General features: G+C 38.5%; 1 protein-coding gene across 1 annotated transcript; it reads right to left on the reverse strand.

The window, feature by feature from the left end:
- Positions 1–3,705: 3,705 nt before the first annotated feature.
- On the reverse strand, positions 3,706–18,147 carry LOC145782296 (uncharacterized). The gene is made up of 12 exons (XM_082594083.1): positions 17,945–18,147; positions 16,938–17,540; positions 16,590–16,679; positions 15,702–15,776; positions 15,150–15,316; positions 14,599–14,742; positions 13,516–13,658; positions 13,032–13,142; positions 10,168–10,308; positions 9,147–9,285; positions 8,807–8,925; positions 3,706–7,454 (listed from the first exon to the last, which is right to left on the reverse strand). The coding sequence occupies exons 1-12, from the start codon at positions 18,145–18,147 to the stop codon at positions 7,299–7,301; spliced, it is 2,091 nt and encodes a 696-aa protein (XP_082450209.1). The 3' UTR covers positions 3,706–7,298.
- Positions 18,148–23,511: the final 5,364 nt, after the last annotated feature.

Genomic DNA, 23,511 nt, shown 5'->3' on the forward strand with positions numbered 1-23,511 from the left:
TGTTGCAATTTTCAAGCCTTGAATGTCCCTTTTTGAGTTTGTGGTGAAACTAGTTAAAGCCATAGGCTACCGTAGCCTACATTTTGAACAGCTATCGGTATGCATGCAGGCGCGGATTTATGGGGGGGGCCCAAGGGACCCGGGCCCCCCCCGAAATTTTGTGAGAAATTGTTGAATGGTTTGATATGCTTCTAAACAGCTGATATTAGTCCCACAGCGGACTTACAACCCCCCCTTTGGCACGCGTGTGAAGTCACGATATTGAAAATGATGCTTTCAGTCTTTATGTCTCTAAAACAAAGTTTGCCTAATTTTAAGCGAAACTGTATTGAAAGAGCAAGTTTTGCCAATACCAAACATCTCAGCCAGGAATTACCAACAAGAAAACATAGAGACTTAGCTTTATTATCGAAAAAATGCCGAAGAAAACATGATCTTATCCTTTTGCTATGCCACCGGACAGCACCATTTTACAGGAATATTTATACCCATATTTTTGTTGAAAATGCTCTCAGAATGCACCAAATTCAAAGTAATTTTTCAAAATTTTCTGGGGGAGGCCCCCCAGACCCCCCGCCGCTGGGTGTCGCCTTTGGCGAACACGCCGTCAAAACCCCCCAAATTCCTGGCTACGCCACTGATTGTTCATATCTGTTTTATCTTTATTACTTTTTAATTCATTTTCAAATTTTCTGGCCCCCCCCCAAAAAAACTCCTAGATCCGCGCCTGTATGCATGCAACTCATTTCCAGTGCTTAGGCTACTGTTTCGGTTATGTATGCCTGCTTTGTCAGCTTATGTGGTTATTAAGATTACTGGTGTTTCGAAGATAAAACTGTATGTTGAAGTTATAAGACAAAATATAGGCAAACAGACCAAGTTTTTATATTAAGTTTCTCAGAGGCGATTAGTCCTTTCTGAAAGAAGTTATGAGCTTGTAGCTCCTGCAAGCATTGGTCTTTACGTATATCGTTTCGACGTTCTCTGACGTCACCTATTATGTATTGGTTCTGCAATCTGTGTAGGCTAATTCTACAGACTTTTATAGTTCATTCCTGCGTTTTTCTCACAAACCTGAGTATTGGAATTTCACATAGTAGGCTAGCCTACTTGGCCGCATTCTTACAATTACGTTACATTTACATAATTTTGTGCCCGTCCACGTTGTCAGTTTGTTGCGTGCCGCTTAGGGGAAGCTCGGGTTAGTTGAGCCACTGGGTTAGTTGATCCACCCCTTTTAATTCTTAAATGTGGTGAGGTAACCATATTTTATCGTCACGTGACCTTAAAGTTTTTCATCGCGTGGTCTCCCGTCTGGTTTGAGTTGACGATTGATATTATTTGTGGTGCTGAAGTTAAAAAGTTGTGTTTTGACCTTGGAAAGTAGATTTTGAAAATAGAGGTATGTCCAATAATATTTTTTTTGCTTGGTTACTGAGACAGTTTCATTTAATTTGTTTGGTAGCTTACCAAACAAGCTACGTTCTGAATAAAAAGCGGCATGGTGTGCCATGAAGTTTTGCTGTAGTTTTAACATTTTCATGGCGGTATAGTTAAGGTGTTAGTTGAGCCACTGCCTTCAGTGTTAGTTGAGCCAGTGTATAAAGGGCGTTATAATGCTTACAATACCTTCAAACACCTTACATAGATTGCAACCGTTGGATAAGTCTGTTTACGGTCCAATAAATCTCTTTGAACTACATAGAACTCAACAAAAGCTCATAAACGTGGTCAAGCTATAATGAAATGGTGTTATTTGGATGCCGTAGCAATACCTTCATTATTTTATCTGCAAATTGAGTTACGAGCGACTCTTGGAACAATTGTTAACCTGTTTTCATACATTGATATTATTACTTTAAATATAAACTAAGGCTTGGAAAAGAAACGTGATTAAATTTGTGTTTTCAAAAATAATAAATGAGGCTCAACTAACCCCAGGCTGTGGCTCAACTAACCCTTACCGTGGTGTTAGTTGAGCCATTTGACTACTAGTTTTTAAACACCTGTGGACCCGGTTGTCGTCGTTCGATAAGGCTTGTACTTCCTACAAATATTGTTTAATATACGCAGAAGGTAGAGCACTGTGAATGAAGAAATAAAAGCAACTCATATAAAAAAAAATTGCAAAAATGCAAAAAGTGGCTCAACTAACCCGACCTTCCCCTATAACACTGGTATACAAAAAATTTTTTTTTCTTTGCTACTTGAACTTTAAAGATTGTTTAGAGTAATTTTGGGGTGCTGAATCCCAATCTGACCTCAGATTTATCCTATCACGTCAGGTTTGTGAGATATAACAATAAATTGTTACTTTCGTCAAAAGTGGAAGATTTGACGTTGTTATAACGAAAGGTTAGTGTTAGACGGGCCAAAACAGCCTAAATAAGGTTACTGAACAAGCATTGCCATAGCCCTGCTTAAATCTTTGTGGTTTCATGCAAAACATTGACCGGGGGGAGGGGGTCAGTTATACTTTTAGCTTGTTATTACTGCCTTGTTAATAATGTTGCTTAGAAAACAAATTGGTATCAAAATTATAGTTGGTGGGTGTATTTCAGCTATTTATGCACCACATGGCCTGGATCTTGCACAATGTGTAAGTGCAATAAACGCAACGTCAAATCGTCCACTTTTAACAAAAGTAACAATTTGCTGTTTTCATATCTCACAAACCTGACGCGATAGGATAAATCTGAGGTCAGATTCGGATTCAGCACCCCAAAATTAGTCTAAATCAATTTTCAAAGTTCATAGAACAAAAATCGTGTAGACCAGTGTACCATGTTTGATTTCTATCAGCGTTCTGTTCCACATTCTATTAATTTTGTGCGTCAGACCGGTCATCCCCCTTTTGTTATGATGGTGTCAATTCGTTTCCTTACTGCAATAAACTGCTACGCAAGAGTAAGACATTCTTCTTTGGTTATTCCCACAACTATCTTGCTCGACATGTCGCTGTACTAACTAGGCCTACAACTCTGCATTGGCGGATTACTTGCAAAGTGTGCAGTTGCAAGCTAAAAGAGGGGCCGCTTCCCATACTTATTTTGCCACCTCTCAGCTATATTAGTCAATGTCAGAACAGCTAAGCTTACTATATTGAACATTATTTATGCAAGTCTACATCAGTAGCATATCCTATGAAAAAGTTGTTCCATTTATAAGTTATGCAGTAAGTTTGGGAAATTGCTCTTTTTTACATTTTGCCAAGACTCACACTCACCACAGAAGAAATGCAGCAGTAGCCTATTGCGTCACAAAAGTTGGCAAACATGTCGCAGGCCAACGTCACGAGGCTATGCAGGGGAGGGGGATGATAAAAGCAAGAGCAACTGTCCATACAAATCTTAAATACATCAGCTAAAGCTATGTGGGCTAATAATGCTATAACCTAAATATATGTTGTTTAATCGTTGTTGTTGTTCGTTATTTGTGCATTTGCAGTTTGTGTATTATTTTGTTGTTTTGTTTTGGATATGGACAGCTTTGTCTGATGCAAATAAATTATTATTATATAATTGTTTTTTTGTAACATTTTCTTTTTTTATTTTCCTTTTATATCTTAAATTTTTCTGAAGGTGTTGCGACCGTGCCAAATTTCTTTCAAATCAATAACTTACTTCGGTCTCAAGCACGTTTTAACGTTCGCGTTTTGTCGCTTCTACCCTTTTCTAGACCTTTGCTATGTTGACGTGTATTGTTTTGATATGATGGTCAGAAATAAAAACAACTGAACTGAACAAGAGAACGGCGTCATGTGATAAATTGATTTGAACAACTTTTACAATGTTGAAACAAAGGCTTTGAAAATGACGTCGTTCTAATTCTGAAACATCTTTATTCACAGCAAAAATTACAGCGATGAAAAGCCAATCACAGAACGACAAGATCGGTTGGTGGGTGGGCCACTTGGTTGGTGGGTGGGCCACTCGATTGGTGGATGGGCCACTCGGTTGATGGGTGGGCCACTCGGTTGGTGGATGGGCTGGCCACTCTACCACAGAATTATCGTCATTCAGAGTTAGAGAACGACATGGCCCAGTCATGACAGCCCTGGTACGGCACTCGAACAGACGCCGGTTCGACACCACTCATATGCATGCGGCTTTGTCTTTGGCAAGACACTTAATATCCATATTCCAAAGAGTAGCTATGAGGGATGGGGCTTAGTGTACGTGTCTTTTGGCAGGACACTTAAAGGTATGCCTGAAGGACGGTGGACACGAAGATTGGCTTCCTTGCCTTCCCGTCCACTTAATCTAAATCTTCAACCACCGGGCATAAGCCTGAATACGACAAAAGCAGAGAACGACAATACACAAACACAAGATCAACCATTGCGATGTTAGAACATCTGTGTACATCAAATCGATATAGAATTCAAATCTGTCATGTATCTCGCAGACAATAACTTAAAGAACAATTCTAAAGAATAAAAAATTCAGCTACAAAACAGCAGTTAGTTTTGTTTCAACAGCAAAGTGGCCACAGAACAATCAACTTCGTAAAACAAAGAGTGTCCACTTGTTAGCGGCAACCAGATGAAAAGGAGACACGACCATGTAGCGTACACCAGCAGCGGAAACAAACTTGGAAAGGGTTAAAGTATGAACAGAAGCAATCAAAATATTATTTCCTCAATAATCACAATGTTCAATATCATTGTGAATTCAATAGTCGTGACGTCACACACGTGTCAAAGAAAGTACGACCCTCAAACGGTATTGACACCTACATCACTAACAGTGAAAATATACTCAATGCCATCCATGGCGTGAATGAGATAGTAAAGAATAAGCATCTCAGATATGTATTTAATAAAGAACCCAGACCTGGAGCGTCCTCATCTCACTGGCACTGTGATGAGCGGTATTCATAGTGACGCTCATAAACATGTGGTTTATGACGTCACAAATTGAACGATACAATGTAAGAACATAAATAAAATATTCAACTGATATTTGGGGGGTTGGGGGTAATCTCGAATTGTTGTTAGGGACAAACCCATCAAAAACTTAACTCGCGCCAACAAGCGTAAACGATCCCTGGATACTTTGCTACTTGGAGGGTTCTTCGATTGAAATACAGCAAAGCGTTTTCGAAATACATAATAAGTAAATGTTACATAAATAATTATTAACCATCGAAAGCGGAAACTGTACGTTTGTTTTTAGACCGAGATTTACGTGGCTGTGTGAAGTGAACGACTTATTGGAGTTGCAACGAATGCTTGACCCAACCATCGACAAAGTCACATTTTCTATTATCCCTTGAAAACAAGTGAAGAGTGCACAGCAGATTTTATCAAATCACTCTTGTCCGTGCAACAGATATTAATAATTTGCACCCACTACTTTTAAATTAATTGTAACAACAGTCAACCAATCCTTGGTCATGTTTGCATAAACAGGTAATACATGCTTACGGTGCACAGGCGTACATCTCGTCATACGATAAGACTGTCATACGATAATCCTTCAACGCTTCGAGAAATCGAACAATGCTATTAACTCTTTTGACAACTTAAAATCTTTTTAGCATGACTTGATAATATATATAGACTTGATAGCACTACTGTTGTATAGATTCTATTTGAATAAGGACCTTTTGATGATACCCATACCCAGTAAGGATGAAACGGACTGTAAAGGTTTTTAGAAAGTAGTAACTGAATTTGATGTAATTTACTCTGTTTGACATTGAGTACTTTTTGTTGTATTAAGAGCATTTATTGTTTAGACTTGACAGTATGTGGTTGTGATGTAACAATGCCAACTTCTTACCAAAAGCTTATATTGTCATGGTAATTGGCTCTAGCGTTGATTTGAAAGTGTCGCCCAGTCACAGTAAAACAACAAAGTATCACGAGATAAAGACAGAGACGACCTGGTACTGTGCAAAATACACGCATAGCGACATAGCACTTCGTTTGATGGAATGAACCTGAAACTAATCCCACATTGAGATGGCTTCATATACAGTGCGCCAGGTCAAGACAAATAAATGGGGTCACATGAAAACAAAACAGGGGAAATTAACCAGGAATCGCAGACAAAACTAACGTATTGAAAAGTTATTAATCTCATGATAAAGTTCAAATCAGGGGTGGGCAACGAGCGCCCGCATGCGACCCTCATTCCACTTTTTGTGTAGCCCCATTCGCTTCTTCCACTCATTTTCTCCTTCCAAATCCAATAATCGACATTTACATATTGTAGTTAGAAAGTTGTAATGTGACGTCATTTATAGAAGTTTTGCGCTTATTTACAAACGAGGAATTTTCTAAGGTTTTAAAATCAAGAAATTGTTTATGATCGACGATGGGATTGATCACCATGATGTCGGCTGCATAGCTGAAAGCCCTGATACGGCACTCGAATGGACGCCGGTTCGACACCGCTCAAGAGCGCGTGCCCGTGTCTTTGCCAAGACACTTAAAGAGATGCCTGAAGGTGGACACGAAGATTGATTTCCTCGCCTTCCCGTCCACGAAATCTAAACCTTCAACTAAGTTGCCGGGCATTAGCCTGGATTCGATAGCAAAACATACAGTTGTGTTTTTAGCAGGACACTTAAAGGCATGCCTGAAAGTTGAAACAAAGATTGGATTCCCGTCCAGTTAATCTTCAAGCACTGGGCCTAATCTTGGATGTAAGTGAAAAAACCATGATCATGTCCGAATAAAATATGAGCAATTATAATAATTAGTTTTAACAGCATTTCGTCAATGAGTTAACGAGGAAAATAATGAGTAGCTTCACCGACACTATTGCATCGATGCACCAGCCCACATGAGCGATGATCACTTCATGACGTGATGCAAGAATCTGTGGGGATTAGCGTTCGTCAACTTGGAAAGCAATGAACACGATTGCGCTACTGATCGCGGTGGGCGGGGTGCAACCTGGGTAATAATTGAACACAAGAGAGCGACAACACAAAGCACAAGAAACTAGATTGTGATGGAAACAGAGGTTAGCAGTGACGCAACAGTCGGTATGATTGTTGCCGAGTTATGAAGGAGCTGCATGCTGATGTGCAAGCACGATAAATTGCAAACCTCCCACAACGTTATATCAATGTAACACGGAAAGCACTAGAACTCAAACAAATTTGACCAAGCAGCTATGAACTTTCAAAAATTGCATAAAACAAATCAAATTCTTAAACGCGTAAATTTTTTTCTAAATTTTGAAACTTTGCCTCCCTACTCCTTGAATAATCGAGGGGGTTGAGGCCCAGGTCGTGCTAATGCGGCCCTACCACAACGGCCGTTTTCGTGTATTAGGCGACTACTATACTCTCCCCATCTTCGCCTGGTGGTCGAGTGCATTCCTAATGTCCTGGGACTTGTTCTTGTATTTCCTCTTGATCTCCAAGACATAGTCGTGCTCCTCCTTATCCAAGATCTTGATGAACATTTGTAGCTCGGCGATCGAGAAGGATTCCCACTGAGCACAATAAGCTTTGTGACGAAACAGAACTAAGCAGAATATTAGAGAGTTGTAACAGGTTCACTGTTCAGAGTTAAGAGTCTCACATTATTTTAGTTCAATGCTCTCCAACAGGGGTCCCGCGGAAGGATTCCGCCTTTTTTTTAGCATTTTCTGCTTTAATAACTATTAAGGACAAAAGTGTGGGTATTATGTATGGGGATTGCATTAAGCAACATAGTGCCTGGATTTAAGAAGAACGTAAAACAACTGCAAGAACAACACAGTCAATACACTTTTTGTAATAACCGTTTGTTTGCGAAGAAGGGAGTATTTCTTGCTACAATTGGCTGCTGAGAAACATCTAATTGTTTGTTCGTGTCTAGTTACTTTTTGAAAATTACCTCTACGAAATCGGAGTGTCTAGGGAGCTGACTTTGTTCAGCCCCATCTTATGGAGATGCCTCAACGTGGTGTAGAGGTGAACCCAGGCTGAAAACTAGGCTCATTCCTAGCAAATCCTGGGGCTAATAGACACACGTAAAAGTCCCCAACGGCAATCTCTTTTTGGCGGAAGAGGGCAGTGTCTGACGGGCAGGGATCCTGTAAGGCGGGCCTCAATGAACAGAGCACCCGGCAGCCCGTTGCAACCGGTTCCCTTGAACCTGCACGTTCCGATCTTATTGGACCGCAGTGGACATGGAGCTGGCCAAGAGTGTGTGCGTAGCCCTCGCGTAGTCACGACCACCTTAAACAACCACACAAGCGAATGGCCTTTGTCTCAAATTTGGACCAGGACTAAACAAAGCCCAATGGCGATGATAGGGTAACGGGGGCAGGCTTGGTAAAGCTGGAAGCCTCCAGCCCGGTCTCACACATTGGCGGCGGATCTATGATGATCGTCTCCCAAGTTACTTTTTGAAGTGTATAACAAAATACAGTACTTGATTTTCTTATAAGCAATTTGTGATTTTTGTTGGAGGGGGGTTTCGTGACAAACGTGGAAGTAAATCAAGGGTTCGGTGATGACAAAAAGTTGAAGAGCAGTGTTTTGTCTAGCTGTTTTGGCAGTGTTTTGTCTAGCTGCTTGAAGAGCAGCAGTGTCTAGCTGAAGTTTTACCGAATTAACTTTTTCCTGAAACGATACATCCTCTTGCAAGTTCAATACCAGCACCACCACTTCAACAATCGGAAACTTCACTGTCAATCTCAGTGAACGGGCCTGCGTCAGTGGTTCAAAGCCTCTACAAGTATGCGAAACTGCCAGTACCTATCAAAGGCTTTGTCAGTCTGAAGATAAAGATAATCATACAAGTTTTTCTTTTGAGACTCGCATTGCAGTTAGAGTGATGATGATCAATCAAACTTACATGGATGTCCCTGGACTCGTTCTCTTGCAGTATGAAGCCTCGTTTATCGTGGCCTCCGTTTCCCCAGAGCAAGCGGAGGAAGAGTGGACGCTCCCGAGGCAACATCTTTCGGAGGATCACTGCAAAAATGGAAGAAAAATCGTGAATGACCAAATCAAAACAATTTCATAGAAGCAACTATGACGTCACAGTAAGTTCCACAAGCAGACTGTATTCATCGTTTCAAATGAAAGGAAGGAAAGGTGTTAAAAGAAAGTTTGTTATTATCAAAAGACAAATAAAAGCATCAACAGTTTAGGTAAGAGATTGATGCGCCAAATGAAGTCATCTTAGCACTTACCGTGACCCTCCTCTCTGACTTGCTTCTCAAAAAGCGCAAACTTCATTGGATTATCGCTGATGCTGTACTTGAGCAGCAACGCCTTGACAACCTGCTCTGACGTGGTGTCTGATGTCAAATGCAGAGCCTTCAGCGCGCCCTGTTAAGTCATAATGTGAAGATGAGGTTGACAAACCAAACCATGACGGCACTACGCTAAGAAGCGGTGTGAACCAAGGCTAGTGATTACTGATCAGTCAAGTGCAGTTTGATTTATGCAGACTTGTATTGAAATAGGTCAACAACAAGCCAGTTGTTTTTATATACAGTATATATCTGTTTATTTTATTTCTTATAGGTTATTACTATATTTGTAATTTATTATATAATAAATTTATTTTGAAACTAAAAATTAGATTTGAAATATTGCTTTCAGTTTGTACTTTTTAGATAAGAAAGAGTGTCTCGTCTGATGAAAAAACAACTTCTACTACTGGACATTGCAAACAAAGTTACGAGGCCAATAAAAGCATAAACGGTTGCAGCTGGTGATCCTAGTCTCAGAGGCTGTGGGTTTTGGTTTGATGCTGGAAAGATTTGGAAAATCATCTTATAAGTGGTGTGTTCAGCTCGAGCTTAAAGGTACGACAAGATGGGCAATCGGCAAAAATCCATTCAAAAAACATCCCGACTAGAAAAGACCCATTCGGAAAATATCCCCTTTCTCGAAAAATAAAGATACTTTTCAGCCGGGATATTTTCTGTATGGATTTTTATCTACATTCGGCAGGTGTGCTGAGAAGAAGGCACTGAAACATCTTGTGAGCGTCCTCACATAAAGATTAAAATTTAATGTAACTGGTGCAAAACAGCAGTTGCATAGCGACAACAAATAGAAGTCCGAAATAACGACGAATAGAAAGCTAGGACAAACCAGACATGCGCTAAAGCTCGCCAGATTATTGCTTGTCTTGGTAGACCGACTTCTCTGGTGTAGTAATGTTACACAACTTTCGATATTAGTGATACTTGCACAACTTACTTTGTCAATGTAGAACGATGCTTTCCGCTGTGGACTGGCCGACTTTCGTACCGTCTTGGACGAGCTATCCACCACGCTGACAGGCCTGGTGAGGTTCATCGACACTCTGATGAAGCCTCGGAACGTCTCACCGTCCTCTTGCTGCGTTAGTTGATAAATCATTAAATTCCTATCGGTTGCATATGCATAGGCGAGTGTGGTGAGAGGCCTGGTACGACGTTCGACACCGCTCAAGAGCATGAGGCCGTGTCTTTGGCGAGACACTTAATATCTGTTGCATTGATTCAACGTTGAATGAACGCAAAAAGATCTAATTCGGAAGCTGAAAGTTTTGTCAAAGCGTAAGACAAGACAGGACGGCTGCGTGATTGACTTGCATGATGACCACTGACCAGATGAAACAAAGAGCTGAAGAATATCTCAAAATGTATCAACATGAACTTTGTAGTAACACCCCACAATCAATCATTGATTTTCATCAATGTTTCAACACACCCAGTTAACAAAATACGCCGTTTTTACATTGATACCATGTCTGTAGACGTTGAATCATGCAAAAAAGACATTTTTTTTCTAACTAGAATAACACAATCAAACTCTCACAGCGGTCTAGTCCATACCGCATCAAATGTGAAAGCAGGAAGAATCTTAGTTCCTCTTTGACAAACTGTTGAGATGACATCACATTGCAGCAAGCCGGAATATAAACATATTTTGCAGAAAACCTCGTGATGTTTTGCAAAGAACTTTCCCCGTGATATTTCAATTCAAGCGGGTAATTGATTTAATAGGATTTTGATTCCAAAATTATAGGCACAATACTTTCAGCAGAGCACATCATAACCGGAAAATAAAATTCTTTCCATCTTTATTTTATGGCAATTATCCAATATTCTTTTTTCGACCATTCAAAATTATATTATGAAAGTAGTGAATACGAAAACTTCCAACAGCATGTGGCTTTTAATAAAATTATCAATATTTTGTACAAACTGACAAGATACCGCAAACCACAACACTCCATCAAGAACTATAAACTGGGCGAATATAACAATAATGGGCGATGTCTCTTTAACTAGAAGTGGCAGCTTCAAACAGTGGACCTTGTAGTCAAGCCCACTCCAACGCTCCAAGTAGCTAAGTGAGTCAAGTGCAACAGGCAACACCAAACTCCAACACCGCTTTAACTTATTGCTACTGACTGCAGCGGCCGCTGGGATCAGTGGGGACATACATATCAACATTCAACAAGGACACAGCTTGCTATGAAGCTTCAAATAACAACATCATGTTAATGAAGTAACTTTTTAAAAAATGACCACCAAACACACAAACGAACTAAGCTTGTTTATTAGAGATCCCATGATAATATCTAAGCTTTTGGCCTTCAACATTATTCAATTGCTACAAAAATTTCCATTCAAAACAAAAACACTGAGCCAGGAAGATATGGGAAAATAACCACTGTTGAAAATGAGGGTCGTTTGGATACAGGTGAAGCCACAGTCGTTGCGCGAAAAGCAATGATATCACTTTTGTAATGAATCGGCCATTGGGTGCCATTACAACAATATCCGGGAACCGAATGCGCGTAGACGTAAACAAAGTGCTGGTGATCGCGGCAATGCTCTACAAGCGAAATGATAGCAGAATCTGCTTTAGGGTTTGTGAACTTTCATTTTCATCAGACGATTAGGTGAATCCTGAGACTTGAAGTAAAGTTTTTCACCTTGCTTATCTTTAGCTGGAGCTTATCCCTATCCAGACAGCAAATCAACCGTTTTTTACATTGATTCAAAGTCTGCGGACGTTAAATCAATAAAAAAAAGGCTGATTTGTTGTTTGGGCAGCTGCCACAAATGCAACAGTCAAAATTTATGATTTCATACGGATTTCAAATAATAGAGAGGTTTAGAAGATTATGATCGCCAATCATCATCAACAACTCAAAGGGTTATCCACTGAAATTCGAAAAGAAAATATTTTTAGATGAACCGGAACCTATACCGCAGTCCGCACAGGTGTGTCATAAACTAAATCTAAGACTGGCATACTTCAAGGATAAATTATAACCAGCTTTCTAGCAACTACGTTGATCAATAGAAAAGCTAATATCACCTGGGGCGATTGCTCGTTTCGGTAAACAGAAATTTGTATGCATTTTTAAACCAAATTCAATCTATGAACTAAGAACTTCAAGCCAAGGTGCTTTAACTGATTCCTTATTATTATTTCCAAGCACAATCGCAATGGAATGGTACAAAAGCATAGAAATGGATTCAGTGTAATAATTTACTTGAAAAAAATAACGTTTTTGTCAAGAAACTTTTTCCCGAAGATCAATGACTCGATGAACTTTCAACGTTATGGTACAGCACTATAACCTCAGCAATTGATTCACTCAACGACACTTTATCAACAACTTTACTTTTCAATAATTTCAAACTTCAGTGTAATCTTGTCTCATCGTCAAGGCTCACCAACAATGCTTCTTCGGCACAATAGCGTTACAGTTGACATCAAAACCTTAATCAGGCTTAAAATTTAATTGTAATCGAAACAGCCCAAAAAGAACTACAACACAGGCGTTGTGTTGAAATGAGGAAGTTCTGGCCCACAACCAATAGCACCTGCTACACCCATTTGCATACAACTTGTTTATTGGTCATAAAGGTTTTCACAATATCACAAACGTGCAGATAAACCTTGAACATTAAACTTAAACAGTAACACTTTAGCGATTAGGTTGAAACTGCAAGGGCAACACTTAGATCATTGTGAGAATATGATAAACTGTGATGCCTTCAACTGCGGTAAAAGCTTAAGTTAAGAGATGAAAGTATAAAGTCAAGATCAACACTCACCAAGGTCATCTGCTGACTCCCCTTCACCGTCTGATTGAACTCCTCTATTCTTTCCTGCACTTCGTCAATGGAAATCACTCGTTGTATAGTGTTGTACTCCTTTAACGTGGACTGTTTGAATATACAAAGAGAGCTTGCAACTTGCAACAGTTCATTTGTTGCGCAACAAAGTGCCGTAAACAAAGAAGAATTCAAAAACAACGTATTCTCTGAACCCCTTGCGAGTCAGGCTCAGTGCAATGACGATGCTTTATGCAATGAAAATTTATATAACTCTTAATCATTACCAGTAGGCTACTTAGTCTGAGGTGGCGAACTAGATCAACTGAATGGCTGCTCGACACCTGCCCAAACATCTAGCCCGAGTCGCTGCCACTGCTCAAGGTCGGTAGAAGGAAGAGTGACCCCTTGAGTGGCGAAGAATAACTAGATGTGAGGGAGGACTACAGTATGATCAACCTTCAGTCAGCCATTCTCTGCTAACCTCATCTTTGGTTTCTTGCACGATGGTTTTGTAGAAGCTAAGGTCACTGTCTGTCAAGGTGAGGCTGTGTGCTTGCTGCTGGTCGGCTTCGCAGGTCAAAGAAACGGCAAGCGCACACTTTCCATGGCAGACCATCTTGCATTCTGTAGATATAATGCAGATGCAATGAAATAATACAAACTACTATTGATGCCATTTCCAATAAAAATGTTTTTATTTTGTAAAAAAAAGTCCCTCTCTCGGTGAGCCCTGGAAAACAAATCTTCGGGGATCATAAAGAAAAAACAAACACTCAAAAAATAAAGCCACAATATTTCTATTGGAGCAAGCAGGAAATTTACTCAATTTTGTGAATAGAAGTACGGCCCATCAAGCAACGATTGTTCAAAGCTTGAGTGCGCAGTTAAAGCGTTTCAAAACAGCTAAGTAGTGACATGGGGGTGGATGGAATAGTTCACAAACAAAACAATCGCTTGGTTGTGGAAAGCTTAAACCTTGGACGAAGAAAATCTCGAGAAGCTTACAGAGGATCAGTTTTCACACACGTAGCGGTTTTGAACCACTGGCGCAGGCCCAGCCGCCAAGATGAACGCAATGGAGTTACACATATGAACGGTGCTTTTTAAGTACACACGACGAGCGTTGAACCATTGTTGCTTAATTTGATGAGTTTGTTTCTTTATAAAACCAGGGATACCTCTATAAAGCTATCGGAATACATAGGATGTGATTTCCAGAAGGATGTGATGGTGAACACTGAACACCTCATTCATCTGAAGCCACCCAGCTCCCAGGTAGACAAGCAGAAATACACCATTTTTACACACGAGCGTAAATAGATGAGTGGTCTGTTATCAACTAATCAGATGTTTTACAACACTGCCATGAAAATATGTTATGATGAACAGATGAAGACACATAATAACCAGAATATCCAATTTAATACTCAAGAATTTAACATCATAACTTAAATAGTGACAAGTACTGTGTTGAAACATCAGGGCGGTGTGCCATGTGTCAACACCAATAAAACCTTAATAATGCAGATTTTAACTTCCAACAGCAAACAAATAAAACGCTTACTTGTGCAAGAAACACATTTTCCAAACAGCGATAGTATCACACTGCCACAAGCATCACACCAGTTGACCCATTCCTTGAGCTCGTGGGGCTGAAAGTTGTGGCCTAACTTCTTGTGTTTTCCGCTCTCTTTAGCTTGTGCTGCAACTGTATGACAAAGAAAAATTGAATCTGTATCAGATATAATGGAAAGGCAATGGAGTAGGGCAGTGTGGCACACGGCTGGAAAGTTTAACACATATCTAACAGCACAATCAATTGATGGCATATGTGTTTAGAAGAGAAGCACCACAGATTCAAAAGGTACAGCACTACAGCCTATTGCAAGATATTATAAAATAAATTACTAGGTGGTTGAGATTAACACAAGAAAGCAATGCACAATTACACACAAATGACTACTGTATCTTGGGTACGGTATTGGCCATTGGGTAATGTCACAACATATAATCACTAACACTACAACAACACTGTAATTTTCTTTTCAAAATTGAATGCAACTTAACAGTTGACATTAAAAACTATGTAATGAAACAAAATACACGAAGTTATACCTTTGGAAGCCTCCGAAAATGACCTTTTCATTTTTCCTTCATTTGCCATCACAGAGTTCTTTTCACCGATGGATAAGTCGGGCAGTATGACGTTTTGAACTGGTAATGACTGAGCTTGTTGTTTTGTCACTGGCGTTGACACAGAGCGCTGGCGCATGGCCTCCGAGCTAGAAGTAGAAAATGGATTATTACAAATAATGCGCTTTCTGGTGGAGAAGGAACTTGCTGTATGGATAAACAATTGCAGTGTTTGATTAGCAACAAAAGTCAAATGCAACAAATGAACTGTTTTAAACTATGTTTTTTTACAAGAACTTTACCACTTTCTTTTGACAAATCTTACTACCCACTTTATGACAAATTTATCACACAAAAATTGAGTTGTAATTTCTGTATAATTCAAAAAATTTTGGACTGTGCTGGTTTTTGATGAACTTCAAATCGTGTTTAGTTGAGAAATACTTTGTTTTTGAGATCTGTTTGTCAATCATTAAAATTCCGAAGCATTTTATGATCAAAAGAGCAAACAATAAACACAAACACACGCCATACTTCTGCTGCGCTTTAGTAGAAACTGCTTTTTTAGAAATTTCTTGAATTGGGGTCACTACGGCTGTTGGAGGGGAACTGAAATATTACACACATCAGTTCAGCAAAGATCGAAAAAAAGAAACAATATTGAAACAAAATGCATATAAAAAAGAATAGTTTAGAATAATTTACTAATTTAGTAATATATATATTTTTAAAATTCGAAATATTTCAATCTTGAAGTCACCTTATCCGGACTATTTTTTTATGGCATATTTTACTTTTCTTGTTTAATGGGGCGACCAGCCTATTTGACAATAGATAATAATAATTTATTTGCATCAGACAAAGCTGTCCATATCCAAAACAAAACAACAAAATAATACACAAACTGCAAATGCACAAATAACGAACAACAACAACGAAATAACATCAAAAAATAACAAAATAATACACAAACTGCAAATGCACAAAATCTCAATAAATAGGCTATCTACTGTTACAAGTTTACAGACAATGGTACGGTAGCGTTACAAGTTAGAAGAACTGAAAGCGTAGAAGAACTGAAAGAAAATAGATTCATGACAGTGCCATAAATCCAATTCAGACCTCATCACACGTTGTTCTGATGGAGATGACTATGAATATTGTTCAGGGAGAATGCACTTAACGGCCACAAAATTATTGCAGAAAACAAAGCAATTGTAATGGATTGCACTGTGAATTGCAGCTAATGTTGTACCATTTGTTAAAGGCTTGGTCAAGTCATTCCTTAAAAACTCTCAAGACAATAAAAAAAACAAGCCCTGACAATCTCACAATTCATCTTTTTCTTAAAAACTTGTCGTTTGTACTTTCTCATCCCACGAAGTTAGTTAGAAGGCAATGCAACTAAACAGATTAGCTCACCCTTTACTAGATGGCTTGTCTTTGCTCAGAGGCTCTACGCGTTGCTGCCAGACTGGCGAAGGTTTCACTGCCGTGGTTGGGACTGGTGATCTTTGAAAATATATTCCAATATCAACAATAATAGTATGTACATATTAGCCATGATACATCACACTGTTAATCTAGGGATATCTATTTATAGAAATCTCTGTGCTAATCTAAGCAATAATGACCCAACTTATCAATCTTTAGACCAAGTCCGTTTAAGACTTAAAAGCTTCCAATAGAGTTTAAAGGTCCAGCAGCAATATAGCAAACTAGCAGAGTTAAAAAATATTGTTTACCTTAAAATGTAAATACAATACTTACATCTGAGATGGTTTAGCAACAGATGGTTTTGACGATGGTTTGGTAGGCTCTTTTGATGTCACTTTGGTAACAGGATGATTGTTTGGTGAAGACTTCAGATGATTAGAAGATGATTTACTCACGTTGCTCACAGGAGCATGTGATGGCTTTTTAGGAAAGTTTGACTGTTTTGGTGCAGATGGCGGATTGGATGCAATATTAGGGGCATTCTTGTTCGGAACAACTTTAAAAGGAGCAGCTTTAGAAATATTTGCTGATGTTCCTTTAGACATTGGACTGACTTTCGTAACTGAATTGGACAAAACACCAGCTGGAGAAGCTTCTTTTGGCAAAGCAGTGAATTTCGCAGGCCCATTAGGCTTTGGAGTAGGAGACGACCTGTTCACCGGGGAATTTGAAGATTTTTTCAAAACATCTTTAAACTTATTTGAAGATTCTTGTGCATTAAACATTCTAACATGATCTGCATTCAATGCTGGAATCTCAATGGATTTACCAGTCTTCCCTATAGGTGGTTTCACAGGTTTGGTGACAACATTTGAAGATGACGGTTTAGCTCCGGTATTTTGCACGGGTGAGTTTGAACCCCAGCGAGATGAAACCCTGCCAAAAACAATTAATCAGATTATTTTTGTGACATAAGTATTGACAAGCGTACACAATCGTCAACTATCAACAATCAAAATTGACTAACTATTATTTTAACTATTGGTTAAACAAGCAATTGAATGACAAAACATCTTCAAAGTAAGCCACAAGTTGCAGGAATCTTTAAGCTACTTTCAACAAATGTTTGCTACATGTAAACGAAAACAAAGACAATCTAATGTTATTATTTTCAGGCATTATAATAAACAAAAGTCCATGACCATAGTATAACATAAATATGGGCAAGATGTTACAGCATTTTATTATGTTAAAGAAAAAGCTTGTAAACAAATTTACAGCAAATTGCTTATGGTACAATTATATCATGTTTGTATAAAATTTACTTCAAACAAACGTACTTGGACACTTGAGAGGCATTTTCACCACTTCCACCAAATGGTTTGGGTGCACCGTTGAAGCCTTTAGGCATTGCAGCATGTGGCTGGGAACTGGACTTTTTTGGGCTTCCTTGTGTATGTTCAATACGTCGCAACAACTTCCTTTTTTCGACAGCAGATAAATTATTTATTAACTCTGATTCTGGTGATTTGAAGTTGGACATCCTACTTCTACAAATTTATCACATTACAGCAATTACAATGTTTTCAAAATTAGTAGTACCGGTAACAGCTCTTATTACAGAGATAAAACATTAGCCAGCGGCTACAGTTAGCACATGTAGCATCTAACGCTATATTTATTTTATCATCAAACTGAACAAATGATACAAGAATGATTACGAGTAAATGATACGGTGAGAAACAGATTACATGAGGTGTAACCCACAGGCATTGGACAAACAATTGGAACACAAACAAAAGAAACGTTAAGCCACAGGCGAATAACAGCCGGTTGAGAGATGGATTGTTATGTTTCATTCTTAAAGGCTTCCATGATCTTAGTCTGAATTTGAAAATCTGCCTCGTAATCATTCTTGTAGGCTATCATTTTTTCAGTTTGTGCTTTTCAGTCTAGAGTGTCGTTACAGTTATAGTGCAAAGTCAAATTTATCATACAATTTTTCATTTTATGTATATTGCAGATTTAATTCCTGATGAGGACACACTCAAACGTGTTGAAAACGTTTGAGTCATAGTGTTAGATATTTTGTTTTGTATATATATATGTAATACAATATGTTAAATCTGCTAAGGTTGCTTTGTTTTGCTTGTCTATGGATCAAAAATACAAATTCTCTACCAAAGCTTTATTACATTTTTATGACTGCTTAAGTCAGGATGCAATTATTTTTTTTTATAAAACAGAGTTTTTCAAAAATATAATTTGAAAACTAAAAAAAAGTCACATAGTTCAATTCAATTTTTCATTACTGGTGCGAGCATGTAGCAAACGATAAGTAAACACACAAATATGGAACCAACAAAAGGAAAAGATGACAAAACCGAAAGGTTTAAAATATGCATCCATAAAACAGTGTTTGGAAAATACAGTATCTTAAGACTGCAAGGCCACCAAACATAGGAAAAGAAAAAAAAATTCTTTTATTTTGTCGTTTTTCGTTACAGTAAAAAAATAAACATTACACAAGTTGTGAAAACATTATTGATGAATAAACTATTTAATCGTTTTCTGTCAAATTATTTACAAATTTGTGAAGTGGGTCGACACAATTACGTCAATGATCGCAAATACCCACATGGAACCTATGTAAATCATACTAGTTAATTGCAAAAACATCAACAAAGCATAAATAATTGATTAATTTATTTTACCATCCTTGCATTAACTTCTACTTTTCACTTAACAAGTTTTAGGTACTGTAGCATAATGTCTTAGCCTACCAGCCACTGTAAAAAGTTTCGGCTATTAACTAGTAGGTCCAGTGGCGTAGCCAAGGGGGGGGGGGTTTTGGGGGTTACAACCCCCCCCCTTTGGAACGCGTGTGACGTCACGATATTGAGAATGATGCTTTCAGTCAAAAAAAAATAGACTAATTTTAAACAAAATTGCATTAAAAGAGCGAGTTTTGCCAATACCAAACATCTCAGCCAGGAATTAGCAACAAGAAAACATAGAGACTTAGCTTTATTTCCGAAAAATGCCGAAGAAAACATGATCTTATCCTTTTGCTATGCCATCTGACAGCACCATTTTACAGGAATATTTATACCCACATTTTTGTTGAAAATGCTCTCAGAATGCACCAAATTCAAAGTAATTTTTCAAAATTTTCTGGGGGAGCATCCCCAGACCCCCCGCTGCTGGGTCGTCAAAACCCCCCCCCTTTCAAAATTCCTGGCTATGCTACTGAGTAGGTCTATCAGACTACAAATATTTTTGGTTAACACCAAGGCTATCTATCAACATTATACAAAATTTTCGGGGAAGGGTTTTGATGTATTCTCTATCTAGTAATTTTTTTACCATAACTTTCAGAGTTGTTTAATTTCTGGCGTAAAGACCCAGGATACTTTTCAAGACCTCAGGTTAGGACCGAAACTCCAAAAGTTTCAACTTTCAACTTACTGTACAGGGTTGCCAGACTATGTAAAGGTCTAAGAGCCAAAATACAGTAATACAAAAAAGGACAAAACAAGGAAAATATTAGAAAGGTCAAATGGATAATCACCTGTTTCTATGTCTATAATATTAATATTTATAAACTGATCGGGTTTGATCACAGCAACCTTCTTGTGCCGGAGACGAGCATAATTCAATTTATTTTTCACTGCTGCCGCCAGGGGCGCGGCGCCGGAGCGATTGTTGACTGGGGGAAGGATTATGAAAAAAGGGCACTTTTGTTGGCCATTTTTTTTAAGTTTTAATATAAGATATAGCGATAATGCTCATCTATCAGCTCATTACCGAGTAATGGTGTCATAAGTGTTAATGTATACAAAGAACAATGGCACAAAAGGAGATCATGCTATGTTATACTGATGTAACGTAACTTATAGGCCTACTGCAATAGGATACAGACTTTTGTGTCGTGAATATTATTTTGAGACTATAATGAAAGATTACAATTATAATAAAAGCGAATAGCAGAAATTGTTAAATTGCAAAATTTGCAGTACCGTAGCTTACATGACCTCAAAAGGGCACCATTGTCTCCTCTACCTCCCATAATGAAAAATTGAGGGCAGGGAGAATCCACCCCCTGCCCCCCACTTCCGGCACCCCTGGCTTCCGCGATCATGCAGACAACTATAAAGTAAATACAAGAATTTGGCACCAACAAAAGGAAAATATGACAAAACCGAAAGGTTTAAAATATGCATCCATAGAACAGTTTTGGAAAACACTAGGCTACTGGTATTTCAAAAATGCACAGGATATAAATCTTGCCAGATTTGACTTCAGAGACCGGATTTAAATTTCAGACGTTTTAACAGTAGGATTGTATTTGGACTTTTGATAATAATTAATCTGGATACAGTATTAGGCCTACGTTTAATGTCTTTCCAAAAATTACCAAAAATAAGGGTTTTTTGATTTTAATTGCAGGAGATTGTTTTCAAGTTTCTCACTTTTAGACTTATAACTTAATGTAAGTTTAGTATAGGATTCAATCGATTAGGATTTTAAAATGCTTATGGTCTAAACAGGGTCTAGATTTGGGATTTTAGGTTGTAGGCTAATCTGGAAGTGAATTTGGATTTTAAATTCTAAAATCTGCACTTCTCTACCTAGTGCATAGGCTGCCATGGCTTCATCAATTGATCAGTTTTACTGATTTTATTGATTAGTTTTCAGTTTTACTGCAACGATTGATTTTAAGTTATAATTTTTTTCCTGGAAATTGCTTTGGGACATTTTTTAAATTGTTTCCAGACCAGTCCTGGTTTGTGTGACTTCTCTCGGAGGCCGTGTAAACATCAAATTGGCGTTGGTGTTCATTTCGAAATTAATCGTAGAAAAAATTGTGGCCGTGGGCCTACTGATAATTGTGATCTTCCCAATCCAAAGTAAATGGGCCCACTGTGATGTTGTTTAATTTTCACCGTAAGCATAACCTTATAGGGACACTGGAAGTCTTCGTGCATTGTTGTGTCTTGATTTGGGGCCCAAAGATCTCATTGATACCGGGTCTAATACTGTATCCTCTCAACGGCCCTGCTTGCGACCGTTAATTTTTTCGATAAGGCACCATGACAGAGATTGGCAGAGTGAATTTTTTTGATTGTTGAAATGTTGTTTCTAGGGAATTATTCCACCCATTAGGTGTTGCTGAATAGAGAGCAGTTCTTAACGTGCTTTGCTCAAGCGCACACCTAGAGAGTCGAACCAGCGCCATTGGGCTTATTCTATTTTGCGTCAGTGGTTAAGCCTACTCACGTTAAGAGGCACTGATGCAAATAGGCTAAAGATTAAAACCAGGCTATGGAGAACTTCACTACAACTCCGAAATGACTCTGGCTGTGCAGGCTGAAAGGTTAGGCTTACTAGTTTCGAAGTTTTTCTGCAGAATTGAGTCAGTTCAAAACACCAAATTTACTTTAAACCAAATTTAACAAAACATTTACCATTGTGGGCCGCAGTCCTAAACTCCATGCGAGGCAGCTCGAGCTCAGCTACCGAGCAGTTGGAAATATACATTTTCAACAAACGCGAGACTATAAGATCTTGCCCTCAATTGGATCCTTAGAAAAAGGAAATAAGTTTTGCAAACTGCATTTCCAAGGCGACGAATTTGCAGGGATACATAATGTATCCCACGCTATAGCTCAAGAATGCGTCAGTCCCAGCGACAAAGACCAGTCAACTGATTCGGAGTCAGCCTCTTCGAAAGAGACTCCGCAGATGAAACATTTGAAAACTAAAACGAAAAGTTAGTTTGTTTCAGTGTTCGTTACGAAGTATTTTTCTTGAAAAGGATTGCGCTTAACTTCAAATTGCTTTTTATTTGTTCTATTTCAATCGACAAGAAAACTATTTTTAACAGTTTGTGGAAAAATGCCGAACGAAAATAAGCGAATATCTTCGAAAGAGAAACTGAATATTGACGCTCGGTGATGTGGTGTTGTGGTCTATGTTGATTGATTGAAGAGGTCAAACATTTCAGTTATTTTTCAATTTGGCTAGAAGTGCTATTCGTTTTCAATATTTAACTTCAAACAAAACAGTTTTGATAAACCCGATAACAAGAAATTTCAGTACTAGCCCAATGAGCCTTAATATGTTTTCCAGCATATGGTACCGAAATAGATACCGGTACCAAAACAACTCGGTACCACAAACCTAAGTTGTTTCTGGTAGAACACTAGGGTCGACTTGCCTTGCTGAACACTCCACCATCGGGAGCTCCCACTCTCGCATGTAAGGCAACGTCGACCAACAGGTGTGAGGACTAGCGATCCTCCCCCGCGTACCTTCGTAAGAAAAGCTGAAAATTGACACTCAGTCATGTGATGTTGTGGTCCATGCTGATTCATTGAATTGGAGAGCTCAAACATTTCAGTTAATTTTCAATTTGGCTAAGAGTGTTAATGTGCTATTCGATTTCAATATTTATCTTCGAACATGACATTTCTGATAAATTTGACCCGATAAGAAGAAATTTCAGAAGTTAGCCCAATGAACCTTAATATGTTTTCCAGCAAAACATTGAAAATTTTAACACTTTTCAATAAAATTATCAGCCACAAATTAAAAAAATTACTGAGCTCATTTCATAAATGTTGTTGTGTATTGGATAATTTACAAACATGAATGAATATAGCCTAATTCCGAAGTTTACACATTGTTTACTCATTTAATGACGACATAGTGTAAACGTAGGCTACTCTTGCATATTTTAAACCTAGTTACTTTTTATGATGCTGAGAAAGTTTAATTTATGGAAGACTGGTCTTGTTGACTCAAGCCTCATCTGCTTTCATCTCTTCTGGTCTGATGCAAAATTTTAAAGGGAATTGTTTGTACAAACTTCATGTCACGCATAAAGTCAACATGAGTCTAATTG

Source organism: Aplidium turbinatum, chromosome 13, assembly GCF_918807975.1.
Source record: "Aplidium turbinatum chromosome 13, kaAplTurb1.1, whole genome shotgun sequence".
In the NCBI taxonomy this organism is placed as follows: Eukaryota; Metazoa; Chordata; class Ascidiacea; order Aplousobranchia; family Polyclinidae; genus Aplidium; species Aplidium turbinatum.